The sequence below is a fragment of the Cygnus atratus genome, chromosome 3 (assembly GCF_013377495.2).
Source record: "Cygnus atratus isolate AKBS03 ecotype Queensland, Australia chromosome 3, CAtr_DNAZoo_HiC_assembly, whole genome shotgun sequence".
NCBI lineage: Eukaryota > Metazoa > Chordata > Aves > Anseriformes > Anatidae > Cygnus > Cygnus atratus.
This window is the reverse complement of record NC_066364.1, coordinates 57,039,706-57,065,059: the sequence shown is the minus strand read 5'-3', so window position 1 is coordinate 57,065,059 and position 25,354 is coordinate 57,039,706. Positions and strand designations below refer to the sequence as shown.

Sequence of the window (25,354 nt, the reverse complement as noted above, 5' to 3'; positions counted from 1 at the left end):
TCTTTTAGATTCAGCTTCCCTTAAGAAATCACATTTCTATTACATGCATGTATGGCAGGTTCCATTTTTTGACTGCTTGGGGCTTTGTTAAGATAAATATTTTGTGTTTTCAAATAGTATACATGGGAAAATGTTATGAGCTAACATTATTCTGCAAAACTGCCCAGGAGATTGGAGACTTATTCTTAGTAGTACTGTATTGGAAGGAATCCTCAGGAGCAGAATTAGAATCCATTTGTATAATTTGGCCTTGGTATAATCAAAAGCAATGTGGCAAAGCAAAGAGGAAGATGTATGAAGATTAAAATCTCACCTCAGGTATCTGAACTTGAAGTATATGGCACTGTATTCCAGTTGTAGTTCAGGTGGAGCACTAAATTGCTATCTGGAAAGATCCATCTAAGATGGATTGCTCTCCCTCAGAGGGAGCTGAGGCAAACTGTGATCATGAAGGAGGTGCCTCAAACAGATGAGATAAGTGTGGATGTAGAGTGCTTGGACCCATATCTTCTGGTTCCCCACAGACCGTAGGAATAATGAGGTTACCGTTGCACAAATTATTGTGTTAAGTGTGCTGCAGCTGGCAAATGGACTTGGGCCATAAGAAATTCGTGGTGCTTCTCTTAAAGTAGAAGTAAAACCAAATACCAGATTGTGATTGGGAGGCTGACTTCTGAATGTAGTTTTAACACTACTTAATGAGTTAAATGCCTCTTTGTGGTAAAAGATGTATCAGCACACAAGTCTGGGACTGACCAGTTATCTTCCTTTCTTAGGGCCTTATCCTAAGTCAGTCACTGTTTATTAATATTGATTTCACAATGACAGTAGGAAACGAGTTTCTCCCCACATACTCTTCCTTCCCTCTGTCCTTTGAATTACCTTGAACATGATTAAATACAACACCATCAGAGGTAGCGGATTATTGCTATCCTCAAAGGACAGTTTTGTCCTCTGAAAAAAAGTTTTATTGATGTTTGAGATGATAGCACTGCTATTTGAAGAAGCTTGCTGAAGTTGTCATGCTGAATCTCATTGTTTCTCTATAACCGAGCTGTGCAGTTCTTCGAGTCCCTTTTTACTGCTCTCTGTATTGTCCTGGCTTAGTGTAGAGTGTTGTGTTGTTGTCCTGTCGTTCCTTCTTGCAGATAGTCTTCTCAGGTATAATCGTAGCATGCATTTTTTTTCATAGTATAGTACATGATCTGCTGTACTGTGATTCCATTAGATATTTCTGTCTTGCTGTTGCATCATGGTTCCCATATTAATTATGAAATAATGGATTTAGTGGAAGTGGAATTGGTATTGTGCTGCTAACCTGCAAAGATGTTATTGAAAAAAATCAATACATTTGAATTCAAAGATTGAATGAGTTAGAACAGAATGTTTTTCTGAGCTTTTACTATAAAGATAGTTTGCCTTTGATCATTTCTAAGAATAAAAGAATGAATTTTGCTTGCAAAATTCTCTTGCGTAGATTGCCATTGATCAGTGTTGCACTAATCCAAGGAAAAGCTATTGGAGGAGGAGCAGAGCTTACCACAGCATGTGATTTCAGGTAAGATTAATAGTTTCAGTAGCCACCATGTTGTACCTATCAGTGATTTAATGACTGTTGCTATGAAAAGTTGGAAGCTTTAGGTACCACTTTAACTTGGAGTCCCATCACAGAATCATAGAATCATTCAGGTTAGAAAAGACCTCTAATATCAACAATATCAATAATAAAAGTTCAACCTTAAACCGAGCACTGCCAAATCCACCATTAAACCATGTCACTAAACAGTACATCTAAATGAAGACCTCCAGGGATGGTGTGTCAACTACTTCTCTGGGCAGCCCCTTACAATACTTCACAACTATTTCAGAGAGAAATTTTTCCTAATATCCAACCTAAACCTCCCCTGGTGCAACTTAAGGCCATTTCCTCTTGTCTTATCACTTGTTGCTTGGGAGAAGATACCAACACCCACCCTGCTATAGCCTCCTTTAAGGTAATTGTAAAGTGTTATAAGGTCTCCCTTGAGCCTCCTTTTCTCCAGGCTAAAAAACTCTAACTCCTTCAGGTGCACCTCATAAGACTTGTTCTTTAGACCCTTCACCAGCTTCGTTGCCTTTCAAGGCATTTGGAATTGGGCCTTGGTTAGCAGACTTCTGGAAACTCCAACTTTTTTTCCTGTGATAGTACAAATGAAAGATTACTTACTGCTGAGTTACACAGTTTGAAAAACCTGTGTAAAACAAGAACAGTGACGAACTTTAGCAACTGTCTGTCACAGACAAAGTGGTTCCAAGATCTTGTACGTGAATGAGAGGCAGGAAGACTGCATAATTGTATATCGCCTTATGTCTCTTTTTGTTGCAGTTGTAAGTAAAAATAAATAAAACTGTCCATTTATCTTGTATTTAGTGTTGTGGAATTACTATTTGCAGCATAATTGTCGTACAGTTTTTGAAACAGGTTTGAGATGCAGAGGAAAGCAAATAAGGTTCTATTCCTGTTTTTTTCCACACAGGTGCAGGGATTTGCCAGCATGAAACAACCAGCAAAAATAGAGGGCTTTAATTAAAGAGGCTGAATGCAGAACAGGAACTGGAGGAAACTAACATAATAAAATGTCACTTTATTTAAACAGTTGCTAATGTGCAGACAGACAGCCTACAGATGTAGCAGGATTAGCACTGCACAGAGCCTCTCTGAAAATGAGGAACTTTCAGTGAAGTTTTTATCGAAGAGAAAGAAATGTGCTCTTTAAGAGGGCCTTAGTGCCTGAAGTGACAAAGAAATTGGCCAAAAGCTGAAAGTACTTACATGCAAAAGTAAATTAGAATATTAATGCTGTTCCAGGTATCAAAACCAGGCTTTGCAAAGAGGAGATGGCATCCACGTTGTTTGAGCCACTCAGAAGCAGTGAATGGCTTTGAAACTTTTGCTTTGAAACTACATTCAGCTGGATCTTTCTTCATATCTACACAGCATTTAGTGTAGATATAGCTAAGCATTAAGCTCTGACTATGGCCTCTGAGTAATGCTGTACTATAAATACCTGGTAAGAAGTGCCATGTTTGATAGCTGCAGTGTTGACTGGGCAGTTTTACCTGGGAGACCTAGTAGATCTTACTGTATCTCTGAGTCCACTGACAGAAAGTGGATCCTGTTATCCCTAAGGAGGAGTTTAAGGCATGTGAGCATAATGAGATGGAAATCTTTTGCCTTTCTAAAACATATACTTTCTACTCTTACTCCAGCTATGTTGTTTGACATACTGTATAATTATAATCATTGTCAAGTAGCTCTTATTTGCATGAAGTGAGCAGCTGCAATTCCTCTGATGTGCTGCCATAATTTTCGCAATAACTACAGCTGTTGATCCGTCTTCCACTGCTTTCTAACACACCCATCCAGTGCAACCAAATAATAGCAATTCAGAAGAAGCAAATGGGACTTAATTAATAACAGAAAAAAGATAGAGAAACATTCTCTGTGCTGTTGTTGCGCTTGAATTTGAGGCTTTTAATACTGGGCAACAAAATCCTAGTTCTCTGAGGACTATGAACAGATAGTTGTGGAACAGAAATTTTGTCCTGAATCACTAGATACCAAAAGAGGAACCTGAGAACAGAGATCAGAGAGGTTTGTTTTCTTCCTTGAATAAACTACAGTTCTTTTTTTTTTTTTTTTTTAATGAGGGTGAGTGAGTTGTAGCTGCTTTTGATTTAATTTTTCAAATCCACTTCTATTTTTCACAGTTATGTTAAACTAATAAAGGTCTTGGTCTTGGCCTGAAAAACTTTCTTATTTTCATCTCTACCTTAGTACTGCATTAACTATACTGATGCTGTTGAAGTGATTCACTTGAACTAAAATGACTTATGTACCTTCTCAGAAATGCACTCTGGCAGCATGATGCACATCTATACTGGAGCAGAGGTGTGGACAAATTCAATTTTAAAATATCTGATGTGGTTTAATATGTTACTGATGTAGTACACTGTTCTTCCAGTGGCAGTTGTTGTGGTTAATTGTCTCTTACTCTGTTTTCAGCCAGCTCATGTAAAATTGGATTAGGGAGGTCTTGCATGAACTTTGGCACGTTTATTGCTGACATAAGGGCAGTGATGAAAAGCAGAAGCATTTTAAGTCACTCCACTTCGGTTTGGAAGAGGATGTCTTCTCAAGACATCATCTTCAATCTTATCTTACTTTATGGACTGTTGCAGTACATCTCATCATAAGAAGCAAGGTCCTTATAAGATTGTAAACAAATGATTTAAAAAAATAGTTCTCCAGACAAGTGCAAGGTAATTATAACCCTTTCAGACTTTTTTCTGATATGAAAGTTGGGAAGATAAGGCTTCTGACACTATAATTATTTATCTCAATTATATCTGTAAATCTGAGTAACATAAAACAGTGTATGTATGAAACTTGTTTTGGCAGCAAGGCTTTTTGGTAGTTTCAAGAAGTCTAGACTGCTTTCAGTGTGCCACTGGTGTGTATTTTTTCTGAGTCTGTAAAGATGGCTGTGGGATTCTGCCACCAAATGTCAGTGTACATTGCAGTTCTGCATGACGCTGCAGCCATTTCAGTGGAGTGCACAAATGGCTGTGTGTGTTGGGTTCACGTGGCAAGGTTTTTTTGGTAGTGGGGGGCTGCAAGGGTGGCCTCTGTGAGAAGAATCCAGAAACTGCCCCATGCTAGATACGGGCCAGTTTCAGTCGGCTCCAAAGGGACACGCTGCTGGCCAGAGACAAGCCAGGGAGTGACATTGGTTGGGCCTCTGGGAGAGCATGTTTAAGAAAGTGAAACACCTGCTGCACAACAGCAGCTGGGAGAGAGGAGTTGGAAAATGTGAGAGAACCAGCCCTGCAGCCCCCAAGGTCAGTGCAGCAGGAGGGCAGGAGGTGCTCCAGGCACACAGCAGCAGTTCCCCTGGGGCCTGTGGAGAGGCCCCTGGTGGAGCAGGCTGTCCCCCTGCAGCCCATGGGTCCCACATGGAGCAGATCTCCACGCTGCAGCCCCCCCGTGGAGGAGCCCCCGGGGGAGCAGGTGGATGTGGCCTGGAGGAGGCTGCGGCCCATGGAGAGCCCCTGCAGGAGCAGGCCCCGGGCCGGAGCTGCAGCCCGTGGAGAGGAGCCCACGCAGGAGCAGGGGGGCTGTGGGGAGCTGCTGCCCACCCGTGGGGGACCCGTGCTGGAGCAGTTTGCTCCTGGGGGATGGACCCCGTGGTACGGAGCCGTGTGGGAGCAGTTCTTGGAGAGCTGCTGGCTGTGGGCAGCCCCCGCAGGCTCAGTTCAGGAAGGACGGCATCCCGTGGGAGGGACCCCGCGTGGAGCAGGGGCAGAGAGGGACCGTGAGGGAGCAGCGGAGATGAAGTGTTAGGGACTGACCGCAGCCCCCATTGCCTGTTCCCCTGTGCCGGTTGGGAAGAGGAGGTAGAAGAGGGCTGATTGGGGGGGAGGGGGGCGCCTTTCACCTGATTCAGTGATGCAATTTTACAAAGAAGTGAAATGAAATACCCATTCTGAGTTCTCTGTGTACAGAAACCTGAAGTGTATTTTGTATGCACAATGCATGAGTTTAAGGAGAGCTGAGTTTACAGGGTTGGTTAAGGAATTCGGACAAGAATTATAGTGGTTTGCTGGGCAATGAAGTAAAAATTAAATATGGGGCAGAAAGAGTTAGATAAGGGATCTGTCTGTGCAGTTAGCAGAACACAATGATCTCTGAGCATATTAGCATCAGTGGGCCACCAGCCAATAGCCGGAACAACTGACTTTGAATTCTGAACAGGCTTGTCTTCTGTTTCACATTGATGCCTCTGAGAAATTGCACTGGGGCAATCTGTAGGTCGTTTAGACACCTCAACAGCTTTGAAAATCTGGCCCTATCTCACTTGACAAATGAACCTCATTGTACCTGGTGCTTTTGAAAAATATAGTCTCTTCCCCAGTGCCCCCCTTTTTCTTCTCTAATACTACTGCAGTCAAAATAGTCAATTGTGAATCCAATTTAAAAGATGGTGTCTCCAGGCAGAGGGCAAGAGTACCAAGATAGAAAGCTACACCCTTCTCATAATATTGACCTCAAAATGGGCTCATCAGTAGAGGCAGAAGTATTATTTTCTTTTTTAGAAAATAAATCAACTAAAATTTCTTCAGGTGGCACTGATGTTTCATAGTTAAATTACAGAGGGCCAATTTCATTACTCTTGTTTGTGCCGAGTAGTATCTTATCTTGTAAAAAGCACCATTGATTTAAAGAAGCATTTGCGTTCTGAGCAGTCTTCTGCTCTGTCTCTAATGGCAGAATGAAGTTTTTAACGGGAGGCAGCTTATCCTAGTAGTACTGCGTTGATATCAGATTGGCCTTGCTGCATTTGAATTAAATGTTTTCTGCGTTTTTGTGAAACATGTAGGCGTGCTTCTTATTATTTTAAGGTGATAGATGTGTTCCGTCAAACAAAGAGATACTTTTGCTGTTTGTGTTTGTGACGACTTGTTTATATACTTTACAGGCATACGCTTAGTGCATTAAATGTAACAGACAAAATGACAGGAGCAGAAGAAAGTACAAGTGCTACATAGATGTAGGCCCACTATGACTGACTTCTTGGTTGTAGACAGTCATCCTTTTATTCGGTTACAATTCATTTGTTGCTCCCTTAAAAAAAAAAAAAGAGAGAGAAGAAAAAGGGTTTAGAAATGTTAATATTCTACAGTAAGCTTTTCCAAGAATTGGTTTCAGAATGTCAGAGCACAACACAGTAGCTTCTTTGTAAATATTTTGCTGTATGCAAAGATTTCAGCTTTCATTTTTATCAGAAGGAGCTTTTAGGTATACAGGATGTTGCCATTTGAAAAAAAGAGGACCTCAGTACATAGCAGCTCTTTTCTCTGTGGAGAGCATGATATGAATGTTATGGGATGGAATTCACATATTCACGAGTTCTTGCGAAGTCCAGGCTGACAAAGCACTTTTCATCAGAAGTGACTCCATAACGTCGCTGCACATTGTCAGGGACAGAATCGGTAGCTAGGTCTAAGAATGGGTTCTGACAACTTCAGGTGCTTGCTGTATGCCACAAATCACTCGTTTAACTGTATTAACTTCCCCTCTCATATATATATGTACATATATATATATATATATATATGAATGAGAGGGAATGTGTGTGTGTGTATCTACACATAAAACCTCCTTCAAATTAGTTGGTAATTTTAGAATTTCATTGCAGTCATGCATCAGTTTCCATTTTAGAGCCCTGGGAGCTTTGTTAGTGCAATTTTCTGACAAATTTTCGGAGAGATGGATTATGGTTTTAAAAGTTTCACGTCTCCTGCCTCTAAGGAGGCTGTGTGACCTAGCTGTGTGACTTGACGTCTGGTTAAGCAACCACAGCAATGCTAGAAATGGACCTGAGAACCTATATTTTTGGAATTATGTTTATGGACTAGTATTGCTTTTTCTTTATTACCAGTTTTTATTGGCTTTTGAAGTTCACCTGTTTACAGTCTTCCACACAGGATTTTTTTTGCATACAGTCTACAGTTCAGATTTACTACCGTTTGGTTTTACTGGAAATGTAAATAACAGCAACAGAACATGAATTTGAGTTGAAGTTTTCTTTTTGAGGCTGTTTTTGTTGTTGTTGTTGTTGTTTTTGGTAGGGATTTACTTCATCCTTTTTTTTTCCCCCATTGGGAAAACAAATTAACTTATTGTAGAAGACTGTTTTGTCATCAGCATGTATCTACCTTTTTGACCACTTCTACCATGCAACCTTATGTCCTTTCTCTTGAATAACCCTGTATGCAGCCGATTCTCTGCTGCGCAGTAATAATAGAGATAGCCCAGATAATGGAAAATCTAGATAAGACAGATTTTAGGGAATGCAGAGCTGGATCCATGCTGACTCCTGCTGAGACACCAGGCTGTCATTCAACTGTAGGGAAGCATTTGAGGTTCATGGAGAATTAGTTTAGGAAGAGTAGAAATGCACGGAAATCAGCTGTTATGATTGCATCTGTGTAGTGACTCAGCCCCAGTTTAGATAAACGGCCTCCAGGTATTTGGATTTGACACTCAATTGCAGATCTTCACTACCAAAATAATTATTTTTAATATCAGATTGCTCCACAAGTTGGTTAATGTAAAGTCCGAGAAGGACTTACATGTTCAAGTCTGCTGATTCTGAGGTGGGGTTATACTGAGCTGTGATTTCATGGGAAGGGCAAACTGGCTGAACAGCTCACCTTAATGTTGGATGACGATGTTCCTGCTGCCATTCCCAGCTCACTGCTTACTGGTTTGCAAAGCACCAGTGAAAATGCCGGTATGAATCAATTATCAAACCTAAAAGCAACAGAAAGGCTGGACACTTTTTGTTCCTCTAGTGAGTTTATGTGATTTTCGGCAGGCTAGTAATGGCTAGAATCAATATATAGGAGGAATTCAGTGTCTGGGAGAGGATAACGAAGAACAGGAGGGGATGGGAATACAATCTTCTAGTAAGTAGTTAGTAAGAAATGAGTTGCTGCTGTTGTAACTCAGCAGTCGCAGTTAAGAATAAATAAAATTGTAAGTACTTACATCAAATAAATTCCTATTTTACTTAAACTGTTGTATGTTTGAGAACTCCTGGTGTATCCATGGTATGTTACTAGGTGTTATCCCCCAGTTGTTTTATGTGTTGATGCATTCATAAACAAAAAGCAAATATATGGACTGAGGAAAAAACAGTAATTTCAGTTAGTATGGATTTGTCTGTGTTAGAGAGACAGAAAAATCAGAAATAAAAAGATACAAGGGGAAATTATACTTCTGGTGCCAAGAGAAATGGTCACACGCTTAGGCATGTTTGTGGAGGTTTTCCAACAGCTTGCTGAAAGTGTGCCTATGCCTTGTCTGGCTAGTCTTGAACTTACCACCAGGTAGTGAGCTGAAACTGTCTGTAGTCCCCCATCAATATAGGTAACGTGCTATATTGAAAAGGTGAAGAAGCTAGTTACTGTTTGTAATGTAGAATTTTAATGTTAAATTTTCCATCCCATTTAAGCCTTTTTGAGATATGCCATTGTGATACCACTTCCCCACTCCAAAAAAAAAAAAAGAGAGAGATGAGTTCTGAAATCATATAACCAACGTAAATGTATCTGGAAAACTTGAAACAGCCACTGTAATTGTTTTAAAAAGGGGAAAAAAAATGGTATGGGTTCATTAACCTGGTAACTCGACAAAATGGCATCATGTCATAATTTCATCAGCAGTGATTTCAAATGAGCTTTCTGCTGCAATCAGAAATTGTTGTGTAGGATGTGCAAATTCAGCATCAGTAACACTGCACACAGAGATGGTTGAATTTCGATGTGTGTCTTGTTACCCTAGTTCTTGCAAAGGTTTGTTAGTGTGATGCTATGGTAGTTTTTAAATCCTTTAAAGCCGTGGGTTGCAGAAATGTGATATCTCAAACACATCGTAAAGTAATAGAGCAGGTTGGATCTTGCAACTCTTAGGGTTGATGTTAAGAAATGTTGTTACTTTCCAATCAGCTGAGTTCAGCAGAGCAAAGTGATCTCTGCCTATTTGACATTTCAGGTACCAATCTCTGAGTCAGGTTTTTGGGAAAACTTCCCCTCCCCTTTCTGTGTCAGCAGGTGGAGACGAGCAAAGAATATGACTGAAATGTTCCTGATTTAAGAGGCTCTTGAATTTGGTCCAGGAGGATTTTGTTCTGCTTTCTTTGGTCTTGATAAACATATATGACAGAAATAAAGATTTGGGAAACAGGTTATTAGCACAGGTATATATGCTGCAAAAGAATGTTACCCGCGAATGGTCATTTTTCATCGAAAAATCTGGAAAATATCTCCATTTCTAATGGAAATTTTTGCTCAAGTCCAAAAGGCATATGTGTTGTTGAAAACGTTTATTTGAACGAAATCCAGATGGCTCCAGTTCCTTTTTTGGGAGGGAAGGCTCATGTAACGTTTTAGATTTCCAGCATGAGTAATTTTTGTGTGAGCCTTATTTTGGCTTTCACTCACTTGTGCGTTTAGACTTCAGCAGCCTGTAAAGCGTAGCTGATACCTGCTTCACGGGTAAGACCAAAGTGCTATGCCAGGTTGGAAGCTGCTCTGAAAATAACGGTGTGGTAGTGGAGGTTGCGGCGTGTCTGTGACTGGGACCACTGGCACACAGGGAACAGAAATAAAGTCATAGCTGGGAGCTGGAAGAGCGTTCGCGAGAAAGGCATCGGGACTTGGCGAGGACGGAAAAATGCAGCGGCCCTCCATGGGTTCCTGCACTACAGCTGCAGGGAGGGAAGCAGACCAGGCACCATGGAGCGCCAGGGCCAGTTAGGCCAAATCATTTTCCTTCTTGCTTTTTTTTTTTTTATTATTATTTATTTTTAAAAACGACGAAAAAACAAAAAAGGATCGTCTTACTTCCCTTAATAGTGCTTGTGGAGTTTTAATCAGTCATGCTTTTTTGGGCACCTATTTCTTGCCCTGTGATCTGTCATCTAATTCAATTTTTCATTCTTGCAACAGAAAAAAGTCTTGCTATAATTTCCAATATTCAGCTTAATTTATCCCTTTAAGAAGAAATGTGACTTTTTATAGCACACTTTTCTCTTTCTCTTTTCTGTGACGCTGCAGGCAAGGAAGTGTCAGCCTGAAATAAAGAATTAGATTAAAAAACCCTAATCCAGAACTGCTGGGTGAAGAGCCTTCATCCTTTGCTGACTTCTGGGAGATCCTGGTACAGAAAGAGATTAGAAGAGCCATCAGTATGGATCACATTCAGTGTTACGATGAGCATCATCACCTCAGGAGGCTTTTAGGGGGCCATTCCTACCTTTTCTTGGCTGAGGCTGCCCCCCTGCTCCCCTTGCGAGGTGTTAGCAACAACTTCTTTCCCTGTTTTTTTCCTTCCATAACAGTCTTTCTGGCCCTATTTTTAGCATTCTCCTCTGATCAGGGAAGTGCTTGAGAAATAAACCTCCTTCAGTGCTCTGGTCGTTCTTACACAGCCACGTTCTGGACCAGTTTTAGTCTGGTTCTTGCCAGGTCACGCAAAGTGTGTTCTGCTGCTTTAACGCACAAGTTTTTACTGCTGATAGGCATTTTCAGAGTTTTCCTGTGTGCAGGCATTGCTACTGAGGAGGTGCTGGTTTTTCTGATTTCTGTAATCTGCTTATTAGAATTTAAATCCTGTTATCCGGTGGATCTTTTTCTAGTAAACAGTATTATTTTGTGCTTCTTCCCTGGAGTGACTTCATTTGAAATTGGAAATCTTGCAGTCTCTTTGAGTTGACTCTGTGCCTTCTGGGAGCTCACCTTCCTTTGAATGCCTCAAAGTCTGGGCAGTAGAGAGACTGCATTCCTCCTAAAATGCCTTATGTCTGTTTACCAGTCTTTGCTTCGATTCCTCTGTATTCCATCTCTGCCTGAATTTTTTGTTACCTCCAACTCTTCTTTCATTACCATGCCTCACCTTTTTTTGATCCACGACTCCACTTTTCAGGATTTTAGCATCTACCAAATATTTTGTGATTTAAGTGAAAATATGACTTTTTTGTTCTTTTTTCCACATTTTATTTGTTTCTGGGTTGATGTTAGAAGGCATGATAGCCACGGTTATAAATGGTTATTTTAAGGTTCCCCCTCAAATGTGCATCTCATTGTTTAGGTCCATCTGCTCCCCTCTGGGAAGTGGCTTGGATTTCCCAGCCGACCCAGAACAATGTTAGCTCTTCCTCAAGAAAATACATCTGTCATTAGGAGGCTCTTTCTCAGTCCAGGTTTTGACCCTAATTCTTTGGGGTTTCCAGATTTTCCTGGAAAATCTGACTGGAGGGCAGCAATGAAAGGTAAAGGCAATAGATGCTGGGGAGAAGCGAAATATTTTCTCCTAGGCTACTTTAAGTAAACCTTGGGGGAGAGGGGGGCGTAATGAATGCACTGAGAGTGTTACAAAATAATTCAGTAACTATAAATAAAATTCCATATAATCTGCAACGCAGTTTGAAAAGAGCGGAGAGGAAAGTGAGCTCTTGTGTTGGTGAGATTTCATAAGCTGGCATTAAGCCTACTCCTTTGACACTGAGTTTTAGAAGGTGCCTAGAACACTCTGTACTTGGGAGACTAGGTGGGAATTTTTAAATTTTGGTTCTTGGATATCATTTTAATTTATTTAAATCTCAAGTAGAGAAGGTAGTTTATTTATTTATTTATTTATTATGCGTGTTTTGTTTTTTTTTAAATCACTGAAAGGATTTGAGACGGATGACTTTCTAATGGGCTTATTAAAGTAGTGGCTGGACCTACTTCATTCCATTGCAGTCTTGTAGTAAAGAGTACAGATTAAAGTTTATAAATAGGAGGGATGATTAATGTACACGATCTTCTCTTACCCTAGTGAAATTTGGGATTGCGGAGCAGCTTTGTGCGATTGTATCTAAGCTATGTACAAGGGCCATAGTTTCCCCAAACTCTCTTAAACCATTTTCTCTTTATTTTTATGTTCTGTAGTGGTTACCATTTAGGTGTCCGTCAAGTGGATATTCGTGACTAAAGGATTTTCAGAAAGAGCAAAGATTTGTCAGTTTGTTTCTATGATGTCAGTCTGCATGGACTATCGTGGACAATTCCTTCATTTTGTAAGTTTTACGGTATTTTCACTTTGGGAGTCTCACTTCATGATGCCACGGCTCTGAAGCAGCAATTGCTGTGATGCCTCATTGTCTTAATCTTTCTGTGCACTGGTCAGAAACACGAGAGGCTCCTCTCCATGAGGTATGGGAGAGGAGCAGGGGAATTAGAACTGCAAGCTGTGCTGGGAAAGCACCGAGCAGTTACGGCTGGCAGATATTCATTGCATTGTTACAGTTTGATAATCTGCTAAATATAATTAGCAGGGAGTCGCCGATTAAGTATATAGTCGTGGCTTTTTGAGCCCTTTAAAGCCTATCCAATTGAGATTGAAAGACAGGTGAAATTATGACTAACTCAGGATGAACCCACTTGTTAGTATTTTCATAGAATTACGGTGTGTGGTTTTTTGGTAATAGATAATGTAGTAAAATAGCTGAATTTCAGAAAAATCTTTAGCTGTTTTATCTAGATAATCACTTTACAGAGTGCCTGGGTAGTTATTTGGTGGTATAGTGATAAAAGAGACACTGCACTGCATAGGCAGAGATGGATTAATTAGTCCCGACTTGCTTTTTTGGAGGAGACTGTCTTATTCTTGAGGGTCTAATTCTAACAGCATCTGTCACAAAAACTGAAGTAAGGACAGGAAACTGCTCATCAGCAGCTTTGCTGACTACCTCAATTATTTTAGTGTAGTACTGCATATTTCTTCTGCAGAACGTTCTCCACACAGTACCTTGCTGCTTCAAAACGCCTTTTTGATTGAAAAAATGGCTGGTTAATTCGTTTGTTGTCTTAAGGTGAGTTTCTGTAATAACCATGGAAGGCTTGTGTGTTAGAATACCTAACAAGGCTAAAACTATATATATATATTTTTAATTAAAAATAGAACCCCATACACGCTGCAATTAAATACTGATGAAAATATTCCTAGCCTTTCTGATAAGATTTATGGTCCTAAGAATATTTTGAGAGACTAAATATTTATACAAGACAAGTTGTCACTAATAGAGCACAATGCTGTAATACAATTAAGTATTAATATTTAGGTTTCCAGGTTAGGTCTCCATTGGCATGAACCAATTAACTTTAGACAGTACTCTCATTTCAGGCTTTCCGTGGCTTTGTGAGGATGCGAAGGCAGTGGTTCATTTAGGTCTTGTTTTCAGGGCTATATTCAGCAATAGCTTTTTCTGTTACAAGATGCTGGAGAAGCTAGAGATGAGTTTTACAGCAAATTACCACAGAGCATATAAAAGTCCTCAAGAATTTGAACCTGAGCTCTCTTAGCACTAAGAAAGCTGTGCAGTTTCTTACATGCTTAACCACCTTTATGTGCGTGGTGGGGAGGGCAGGGTTCAGATGTGTTAAATGGGAAGGCACACGGCGTCTAGTGTATCTTTCTGACTGTAAGATCTGGAATGCAGATGTCGGAGGAGGATTGAGCGCTCGATACATGTTAAGACTTGCAGGGCTGTCTCCCATGCCAAAGAAGAAGGGGAGAAGGCATTACAGGAGCAACTCAAGGTAGGGTGCAGTGGTGGCAGTGCCTGATGCTGGTGCAGTGGCCCTTGCCCAGGCTTCAGGCCAGCTGCACCTGAATGCCAAAGCAATTGTTCCTTACAACAAGACCCTTTGGCAGCTCTGCCCGAGCCAAAAAACCAAAGCCCCAGGATGGGCTGGATGTGTGCAGCAAAGGGCAGGATTCTTCAGAGACCACCGGGACTTGGTTTTCGGGGCAGGGCAGGTGTTCCCAGCATGTACCACAACCGCTGATCGTAGATTTGTGTAGTCGTTTTGTAGCCATGGGAAGAGCTTCATCCTGCTGTTGGCTGAAGGCCCTTTTACACACTTGCATCTCCTCAGGCACAGATCGACCTCGGTTTTTATGTGCCATTACGGACGGTATGGGAGATCCCAGCTACTTGGGTCCTATTGCTTGTCCTGAGCTCTAGAGACCTATGGCAGTGCTTCTGCCTCCCATGAAAGACACACATTGGCGTCTTTCTTTTAAGGAAATGCTCTTGCATCCTGCTGCCCTGTTTTACCTCATCTGAACGGTTAATGTTCTTCATTTGTCTGCTTTAAAGCTATTTTCTTTGCAAAGCCAGAGATGTAGTGTGCTGCCTAGAAGATATTATTTTATTTATGTGGTGTGCTGGACCGAGCTGAAATAAAGGGCTTCTGTTCGCAAATCAGGGCTTTTGTTGTGCAGATAAAGGAACTGGTAGTTTATTTCTTACTCTGATGCTATAAATTCAACAGACACAAATCTCTTTTGCTTTGTTTTCGCTTACGGTTACAAATAACACCTTAGCTGAGTAAAACCACCCTATCTATTGCTTGTGTTCAGCAGCACTTTTGTGCTTAAGAGTAGCACTCTTTTTTTAAATTATTTTTTTTTGTGGGTTTTGCATGCATCAGCAAGTGGAGAAGGGAAGTTGGATTATGGATATTACCTGTGTAACTGTCTCTGCAGCCTGAGTCACCACAGTCACTTGCTGCAAGGAGCCACCACCAGTACTGGGATCCCCCATGCCACTTGCGGTGACGAAGAAGCGTTAGGAAGGTAGAGTGAGAGGATGGAGTGCAACGTGCAGGTGAAGCGATGGGGCAGGGATTGTATTTTGAGTGTTGAGAAGCTGCAGTAGAACAGGGAAGATGTAGGGAATAGACACGGGATTTCTTGCTCAGTGTGGATTTGAGACCTGCCGCAACTGCTGGTTGTCCTGGTAGTACTCACCAAGCACAGTTGGAAAATCCTAAACTAGTTACAGGTGAGCTTTTGTCACTTGCAAGCAAGGTCATCAAAGTTTCATGCCCACCTGGCAAAACGATTTCCATTTGCATGATCAGCACCAGGCACAGATAATGTAAGGTATGACCTCTAACAAAGTCTGTAACTTTCACTCCCCAGCAGTGTTTATTTTAAAAAGCTGTTTTAGCCACCTGTCAGCATAGCACGGCTGTTGCTTAATTTAACAAGAGTTAATTAAGCTGCTGGCATATTGATGAGTGTATTAGGAAAATGTAGACATTGGAAAAGTTTGTGACTGAATTGTACATGAACTTTATTCTTCTGTTGTTTGCTGATTAGAAAAAATGTTTGGCCCTTGATTACCTTCCTTCTGTTACCGTTTTCTTGGTAATTTTATTCTTGCTTTAATGTCTCTCTTTTGCTGTGCTTAAAGTACATGTGTGTGTGGTTTGGGTGGTTGGCTGAAAGCCTTAGATATCAATATTGTGTGCTTCTGGTTTCTCTGAGTGATGACAGTCAGCCAAAATACCTGTGTGGCTGTCCATGACTGTTGCTTTTCATGTGTCTGGGTGTCTAGCATCGACCTTTTGCAAAAATGTCTAATTGTATTTGAATGTCTAATTCTATTATATGCTGTTATATCGTATATATCTCTTGCTCTACAGCATGCTGAACTTATGGATGCCTTTTAATTGTATCCTAAGCCATCTGACGCTGCTTTTTTTTTTTTGTGTTGGTTATAGATTTACCAAAAGTTATAGAGTTATTACATAAAGTTGCCAAAATGCATAGAGGAAATTAGTAGATTTAATGAAAGAACTTACACGACCCAAAGGCATAAGCTTTGCCCATTACTTGTGTTGGCTGTTGGTTTGAGAGCAAGCGGTGGGAGGCTGCAGGAGGCCAACGTATCTGTGAGAGAGATGAAAGTCATCTCCTGCAGCTCTGGCTGCCTGCTCCAGAATAACCATAGCTGAGAACCAGGTGCTACAGCACCGTGTGATACTGGCTGCATCCCTCCGTGATGTGTCCGACTCATGCCAGTTCACAGGAGAACTCACAGGAGAAGACTGGAAGTAAGGAGCTGTGTCCTTACGTGACACTGGGAGCCAAAGAGGGATGGCAACAAAATCCAGGTTGTTGACAACATGCCTAATATTGTAGGCATCCTTCTTTCCATCATGGCTTTCAGAAGCATAGTGGTAAGAGTTTTTAAAACGCATAAAATAGAAGATGGCATTTGTCATTAGTGCCCTTGCCTTGTCAGAATTTAATTCAGACCCAAGAAGTGTAGGAAATGAAGAAGCGAGGGCCAGCACAGACCTTAATATCATCTCTGTTCTGCCCAAGGGACTGACGATACCTGTTGGAACAGGTCAGTAACACGAGTGCTATAAAAAGCAGATTCAAAAAACTGAGAAAGCACGTTTTTGTTTGCATTATCTTTTCAGCCTTCATTGTATGTGCCACAGCTTTGAGTAGCTGGAAGGTACTTCAGCACCGGAAAGCACTGACATTTGCTCGCAAGGAGTGCTGCCTTTGAGGAAGCCAGCAGGCCTGTTTAAGTATGGGGTTTGTTAGGTTGTGTCGTTAGTGGCAGGCGAGGTTTTTTTTCGGATGCACTGTCAGTGAAGTGATGTGACAGTCAGCGCTTCGTGGGCGCAAGGAAATGTCAGAGCGAAGGAATCCTCCATCAAAGGTGAAGGGTTTGTAACATTTACTGAATCTGAGAACATTTTAAAATATACGGCAGGAACATTTGCTGTAGCTCTTGTTTGCTTCGGATGACTAACCCAAAATTGGATGCTTCCCATGGTAGCTGTGCTTTCTTCCTAGGGGTGTTGCAGTGTTCGTAACGTGGAATTACAATGTTCTCACAGAAGGCTTCTGCTGCACTTTGGTGCTTATGTTACCTTAAGCTTTCTTCTCCATTTTAAGACGTGAGGATTTCACTGCCCTTCACATTCCTGAAGGCTGTTTCTCAGCTTGTAAGGTCTTCAGTTACACTGTGTTTGAATTACGTTTGATAAACCTTCTTTCAGTAGTGTCATGCAACAGATTGGTGTTTTTCTTAGGACAGGGAGGGCATGTATCCAGGAGCCCTGTGGTACGACCTTCCCCTGGGTTATAGGAGACCCAGATTTTAATTCTCCTGACCTGGAAGACGAGCACAGGCACACTGCGTCAAATCAGAGGCTCGTTTTGTATTCATCTACTCTCCTGTCTCAGACAAGGCCAGTACTAGATGAATAAGCTACGAGCAGCTCAAGAATAGAATGGTGCTTCTGTCTTTTCAGCTTTTTGATGTCTACATCTTTGTGTTTAGCAGTGTTTGATGTACTTTTCTTACATAAATTTATCAAATAGTAGATCAAATTTGTCATGTCTCAGAAGATAGACTCAATTCCTTTCACAGAATAAAAAAGGGGAAATATTTATGCAGGGCTGCAGCTGGTGACGTCCTGAGGCTGGTCCCAGGCTAGTTCAGCAGCAGCATTTAAGGCCTCCTGGAATAAGCTCAGGTCTCCTTTGCTTCCTTGAGCTTAGGGACTGCACGTGAGCAGTGGTAACTAATGGAGAGTGTGATAGGTGGTTTCTGTAACAAGTGGAATAACTTAGGAGAGGATTTGTACCTGAAAAGCCTGAAAAAAACCCACAGGTATCTTTCTGGAGTTTGAAGACAGCCAGAGATTACCTTTGCATCTTCTATTGAGCACCACTTATTCTCTGAGGAGCTTGTTGAAAGGTGCATTTTAGGGAGAGGGGAATTCCCATGAGATCCTGGAAGTTGCAGGCTCACAAGGCTCTGTACGGGTTTCACTGTCAACCACTTATTTTTCTTTCTGCATGTTTGGTTCCATTTTCGCTGAAGTAAGTGATGACTGAGCAGGGTAACATATCCGTTCCCACACAGTAAATTCTTTCAGCTTTTTTTCATGTTGGTACTGAGGGTTTGGCTGTATTTCTAATGTAAAATTTGACCTCACACGTGCACCTCCAACTGCGTCGAGAGAACTTCCCAGATGAATCCCTGCACTTTCCAGAGGATGTTCACTGAAATGGCTGTCCTTAAGGCCTGAACACAGGTGCCTGGGACAATCTGGGAAATCAGTTTGTTGTATTCAACAAATACAACACTGTCTCACTGATCTATCGGGGCTGTGTTATGAGACTGCCTACAAATAGTCTAGCATCACGTGACTAGCTGCGTATCACCACTCTTTTTTAATGCTTTAAGTTGCTCAGCACAGCCAGAATTAAATCCTAAATAATATTTTCATTCGTGTTTTCCCAGTGGGACATTGGGTGTCAGCAAATTGCAAAGTAAGCTGAGCCAATAAAGGAGTTTTGGAATACGTGCAAAACCTTCCTTTTGAAGAGGAGAGACCTGAACTCCCTGGGATTTGCTGCATTTGGGAAGCACTTGCTCATGTTAGCTAAAAACCTTTCCTCCCCTGCAATGCTCTGTTCTCTTCCTTTTGTCACATAACCTTCCTCCGCTATCTCTACAAAATGGCTTTCATGCAATCTGGCACGTCAGCTGTTGCCTTTGTGCATTGTGTTGGGACTGGGATAAAGTGTAAGCTCTTCAGCCCTGGCGCTTTATATTACATCATGAATGCTGATAGTGCTCTGGTTAAGAAAAAAGCAACCAAAAAACCTTACAATTAACAATAACTGAGCAGATCGGGGAACTGTGAGTTCCCAGTAGTAGTTGCATTTTTAAACGTTTCCTTTTCCTTCCCTTTTTAAAGCTGTTCACCTTGGTATTTTTATTACAGAAAACTGCGTTGTTAGGAAACAGACTTGAGTGTAGATCTCAGTATTACATGATTTATCTTCAGAAAGCCAATTAGTGCTCGGGTGGAAGCTAATCTACTTCACAAGTGGAATTTCCATCCCTTGTCTTGGAAGCGGCAGCAGCTAACCACGCCACAGAACATCTTCAGAAAGAGCAAGTACTGGTTTGCTTCTGTACATCTGCTCTGTGTGTTTCTATTTTGGGAGGCTTTTTCCACTAACCTAATGTGCCAATGTGAACACTGAGAGTACAGCCCGCTGCAGCAGAGCAGAGCAGAGCTCCTCCAGGGAGATAGCTTAATCAACCCTAAGGTGAGTTCTTAAACAGGGGAGGTGACAGACTGCAGAAATGAAGCAAAGATGTGAAATCTTTGAAAACGGGAAAGTGACTGTCTTCTGGAGAGGAGCAATTCTGTTGCACACAGTAAGGCATAGATAGAAAGCAATTCTGTTACACGCTGGGAGTCATAAATAGAAGATCCATCCTGACTTCCCTTACTGCAGCAAGTAGTTAGAAAATCAAACTCAGGCAGACTTTAAAATAGAGCAGCAACAACAACAAAACTATAATCAAGCACCACGGTGCTGACAGAACTCCCCTAGTGCATATCAGTACTAAGAAGAGCATGATCCATCCCCTCAAGAAATAAGCTTTGTGCCGTAGTTTAGCCAAAACTCTGTTGCTTTAGGCATGAATTAAAGGGGCAGTGCTAGTACTGTAAGTGTAATGTACCCTCCATCTCTGCAATTCTGCTTTCAAACACTTTTTAGAACTGACTACAGGGATCGGTGTGGGCACGAAGCATCTTTACTTGCAACAGTCTACAGGTCTCATTTTGAGAAGGGCCAAGAGCTGCAGCTGAAGTCACGGGATGATGTAAAAATGAAGGTATTATAGCTCCGGCTCTAATTATCATGCTGTCAGGTTGCATTTAAAGGTTGGACGTGGTGCTTAGGGACATGGTTTAGTGGGTGACATTGGTGGTAGGGGGATGGTTGGACCAGATGATCTTGGAGGGCTTTTCCAACCCTAATGATTCTGTGATTATCCTTTGGAAGCAGCGGGGAGGAGGAAATGGAGAAGTGAACGCCAGAGAGCTGAAAGCTAAAGTCTGACCTCTGAATGTGTTGTGTTTTTTTTCCATTGGCAGGCTGATGACGCCTGGCAGCGAAATTCGATTCGTCCATAAGCACATGGGTCTGGTTCCCGGCTGGGGAGGAGCTGCCAGGCTGGTGCGAATCGTTGGCAGCGGGGCTGCCCTCCGCCTGCTGAGCGGGGCCCTCAAGGTGGACCCTGAAAGAGCGCTGCGCCTCGGGCTTTCGGAGGAAACCTTGCTGCCTTCAGAGGAAAGCAGATCTCTCGAAGAAGCTCGAGCCTGGCTGAGTCAGTACACAGAGGGTCCAGCTAGTGTGATTCGGGCTGTGAAACAGGTGGTCACAGCAGGAAGAGAGCTACCTCTGGAAGATGCCTTACGGACAGAGAAGGACGTTTTTGGAACTGTGTGGGGTGGGCCTGCCAATTTGCAGGCACTGGTTAGAAGGCCAAAACATAAATGATGGTCAATGCATAAGGAATGTTCTTGATATTTTGCAAAGCTTTCACTGAAACAGGTGTTAAAAGTGAATCATTTAATGCCAGTTCTTAACATTCCTGTCATTCGTGTCTGGCAGACATATTTGGTGTGCAACCGCAGAGAAATTGCCAGAAAACTTACTGTTCTAATCACCCACTGAATGGAGATTAGTGAAATTAGTATGTAAAGGTAAATACTGTGCTGAGAATAGAACTATAATGCTTTTGGAATGAGGCTGAAGATTATTTTCTTTGGAGTTAATTTTGTTTTTCTAACTGGTATGGAAATGATTTGCTTGAGAGATGAGAGGTTTATTTATTTACAGAGCAGGTGCGCCTAAAGCTGTAAAACCTGACTTCCCAAACATGTGGCCAGTGTCTTAAAGCAACTTTGTAGGGATGGTAACTGGTGAGATGATATTTTTTTCTGTTTTCATCTTCAGTCAGTTCTGGGTATAATTGCTGAGAAAGTGATATGGCATTTTTAATGGTGATTGTTATATAGAAGCAGCTCTAGCTCACTGAAGAGCTTGTAGCCCTTGTTCACTGACATGGAGCCAAATCTTTAAATGCATTTAGGTGTCTACTGACTGCTTTGGGAACCAGCGATCTTACATATGTATCTGCACATTCCCACAGCCTGGATCTGATACTGAGCACGTGCAAAGCTGCTGACCTGATTCTTCACTTAAAATCAAGCTGAAATCTTAGAAAGCCACGATGCGTAATGCTCCCAGATGGTATTTTGTTGACTGGATGGTCTCGGTACTTCAGCATTCTGGAAGGACTTGTCTGCCTTTTAAAGTACATTTACTCACAGGGCACATTTGGGCTGTGAAAGACCAGACAACTTGGAACTTGATCTCCATGCCAGTGACTGTGTGAATAACCAGATAATTCAGTGGGGACAGTATTTGCTTTAAAAATTAGAAACTGAGTCCCTGCTTTGGGAGATGATTCTTGATTTAAAATGAAATATATTTGGTAGCAAAAATGTACAGACATATACATGACTGAGAGTTTCCTGTATTGTTGATTAAAAGGCACTTATCTCTAAATCAAGCAGGGTCGATACCTGAGCCTGGGACCCATGTCCCCCCCAAGGGAGCATGTTAAGGAGGAAACTGGGATGTTTTGCATTGACGTGCATTCTTGCTGTGACCAGGCATAACTAACAGGTATGTGGTACAAGCTCCCTTAGGAAAATGAGGTGATTCCTTGCAGGGAAATCCATGTTATGGTATCTACAGTGTGGCAGAATTACTGAGTTTGAGATGGTGAGGATTTTGGGACAGATTAACAATGGGAATTAGGCTTGGATTGCCTGCTAAGATTCTAAAGCTTTTGAGCATATGCTATGCTCCGCTGGGTATTTTATTATGTGGCTTTCACAGTGGGGAGTGTGTATAGCCTGAAGCAATGCTGAAGGAAGGGATGTGTTCTGAGCTGGCACCTCACAGAAGATAAGCAACTTACCCTGTCCTGTTGATCCCTCCTTTCTCCCTTTGCAACTGAAACTGTTGAAAGGTTTCGAACCTCTCTTCCCCAACAATAACGTTCAATGTTTACTTCCAAGTTAGAGACAGGAATGGGAACAGGTAGGAGAGGGTAGTGGTCTGTTTTGTGCTCCACCCTTTTTTTCTATCCAACAGCTCACTGTTAGTCCAGTGCAGCTGGATTTCAAACCCATGACTTAGGAGGTAAGGATGTTTTAATACAGTAAGGCAAAACTTAACTGTTTAGTAATGAAGCTGATGTGCTTTTCATGAAGTTCATCAAGATTCATGAGGGATTCCAGACTGCCAACATCACTGAACTTTCAGAGCATGTGTCACTCCATGCTCACCCAATTCCTACTCAACTTTTTGAAGCAGTAGCACATCGCTTTGTTATTAGTCAAAACAAAAAAGTACTTTCAATGGCAGCTAGTTAGATCTTTTATAGCAACAAGAATAAATTTGCCATTACTAACATTGTGATTATGTTTTTTAAAATGGGTGTGAGTATTACTTAGAACCTGAACAAGACCCTTGAATATTTTTATTTTTCAGGTGTCAGGTTGTAAGGTCCAATAGCATATTCTGCGAACTGCGAGATATAAATTTGAAAGGGAGGAAACTAGCAGAGAAGCAGCGTGTTTTACTTGCACATTTTGAAGTAGACCTGTGCTGACAGTAAGTATAACTTAGTATGTGTATCTTACTGGGGAGCTTTTTCCAGTTCAATTTGTAGACAACGAGTTTACTTCTCATTTCAGCAAATGCATTTCTCCAGCTATCCTCTCTGATTTGTATCAAAGCCAATGTTTGCTTCTAATAACAGCACAAATAATTAACTGGTGCTAGAAATGGCTAAGACCCTTTCAGAAAAGGTTACAGAAACTCATTTTGTCGTCTGATCTGTTGGAATCACAAACATACCACACACTGCTATAGGAGATTCTCAAGGTAATTATAGGCGTTTGTTTTGATCAAGGATTTTTGTGCTCAGCCTAATGCTGTATTCTATAATATTTTTTTTTCTGTTTTAAAAACAAGCGTAGCCCTTATTATGAAAACCAGGATAACTAAATTACCATGAGTGATATCACAAGGGCTCCAGACTGAGATGAAATGGAATCCCATTTTAGCAATTGCAAACCTAAATGCTCAATTTCATAGATCACTTTATCATCATCTTACAGTGACAAATACCTGTAACCAGCAGCTAATAGGCATTTATATATATATATTACAATTTATTAAAGACTACAAGCTTTACTTTTTTGTTCCCCTTTAGAAATGACCTAAAACCAAACAAGCGCTAAATGCACAGAATGAATTAGAAACCCATGTTCAAAATTGATCCTCCCAGTCTCCTAATTAAATGGAGCGCTAGCTTTTCTATTTCCTAGGGGCTAGTTTGCCAGCTCCCTCCTCAGCAAACGAGGTTTCACATTACACTGTGAAACGCCTGTCTTGTTCCTTGCCTCTGTGTATTGGGACACCCCGAGTACTTACTGGGGGTGCGGATTCTGAGCCGAGTGTTCAATCGCCTGATACGGTCACACTGGGGGTCACTTTTAGCAATATTGATAGTTTCCCATATTTGCCGCAGGAATATACTTACCAAATGGGCAACTGAGGTGTTCTTCCTGAATGCGTGGTTTGCTGTGTGTTTTTTTACTGTGCTGGAGGAGTCCTGTATCTGTAGCTATCTATTCTGGAAATGAAGAGATGCAGTACAGATTTTGTAGTATTTTAATATCCTCTTTCCTCTCCATTCTGAGTTTCTATAGCTATTCTCTACAAGTTGAAAAATCGTGTATGCAGAGAGTTACAGAAAAACATACGATGCAGCGTGGCTGTAGCTTGGCTAAAATAGAGAACAAGTATCCTACTGATGGTAATGATTTAAATATAAGATGGGAATTACAGGTTACTGTGTCTTCCTAGCTTGATCTGGGGTGTGTATTTGCCACTCCGATGATTAGCTGTTAAGCAGTTATCAGCCTTACTTTAACTAATTTCAGTAATTCACAGCTGCGGTCAGCCAGCAGGAGCCAAAGGCAGCATCATGGGTGTTTGGCCTGAATGGAGGTCTGCCTCTACTTTGGACAAGAACCCCCATGGATAACCACTAATAAAATGCATTGTATGTTATTTGTGCTGAAAGTCCTCAAATTGAGCATATATAGCAAGTCTTGTATTTTGCATCTTGCTATAACAGTGCATAACCTCGCAGTAAGTGAAATGCACGCGAATACCGGAAGCATTCTTACTGTGTGTTTTTACAGCACAGAGTTAGATTTTGATTAGCGCCATCGCATGCTAACTAGAAAGAAAAAAGGCAGGTGACAACTAACAAATGGAAGAAAAGACATTCCAAGTTCTTTCCTTCCAAAGTTCACATTGCTGGCTTATTGCCTTATAGAACTATGAAGTGGTAAGAAAGTAATACTCCTTATTCCATCTAAGTCTCCTCCTGTGCCATCTCCTTTGTTCACTGGACCCACTGTCTCACCTTGCGGGCAAAAATAAAACCCAGAAACTGGAAGACTTTCACAGCTTTGTCTATGAATAGGCATTTCAGCCATTGTAAGGAAAATGTTTTAGAAGCTTAAGTGTACGGTTTTTAGCACCTTTTGTTTCAAGATTTGAAATAATTGCATTTCAGCTATTGGCCCTTCCTATTCAGGGATATATGTACTAAGAATTGGGGTTTAATTAGCTTTATTTTAAAGATTAAGCCAAATCAACAGATGACCAACCACCATTTTTCAGAATGAGAAATAACTGCTATAGAAAAAAAACTGTTGTACTTTTCAAGTTTGTAGAAACTGGGAGATGTAGTATCCAGGAGATGTACTTCTAATACAAGCCCAGAATTATCTTTTCTGTGCTGCTGCTAGTTTTGCTGTGCAGAACAGATAAATAGCAATGTATTCCATAACATGTTTTTTAGCTTAAGGTCAGGTTTGATTATTCACGCTCTTTTATTTCAATGTTTCTGCTGTTAATAAATAAGACTGCGATACTTTTGTCTACGGTAACAGTGAAGTGAGTTGATCAGCTCTTCAGATG

General features: G+C 41.3%; 1 protein-coding gene across 6 annotated transcripts in view; it reads left to right on the top strand.

The window, feature by feature from the left end:
• The window catches only part of ECHDC1 (ethylmalonyl-CoA decarboxylase 1), a 42,333-nt gene extending 17,030 nt beyond the window's left edge, over positions 1 to 25,303 (top strand). For 2 of the 6 annotated variants that reach the window (XR_007707995.1, XR_007707996.1), the window contains 3 exons: positions 1,478 to 1,558; positions 20,371 to 21,970; positions 22,844 to 25,123. Coding sequence is in view for 2 of the 6 variants with exons in the window: in XM_035538596.2 (XP_035394489.1) it covers positions 1,478 to 1,558; positions 20,371 to 20,776 (487 nt within the window). In the remaining 4 variants the exon portion in view is untranslated. Of the gene's footprint in view, positions 1 to 1,477; positions 1,559 to 20,370 lie in introns of all 6 variants that reach the window. The other 4 variants (XR_007707994.1, XR_007707997.1, XM_035538596.2 and 1 more) reach the window with 4 other exon arrangements.
• Positions 25,304 to 25,354: the final 51 nt, after the last annotated feature.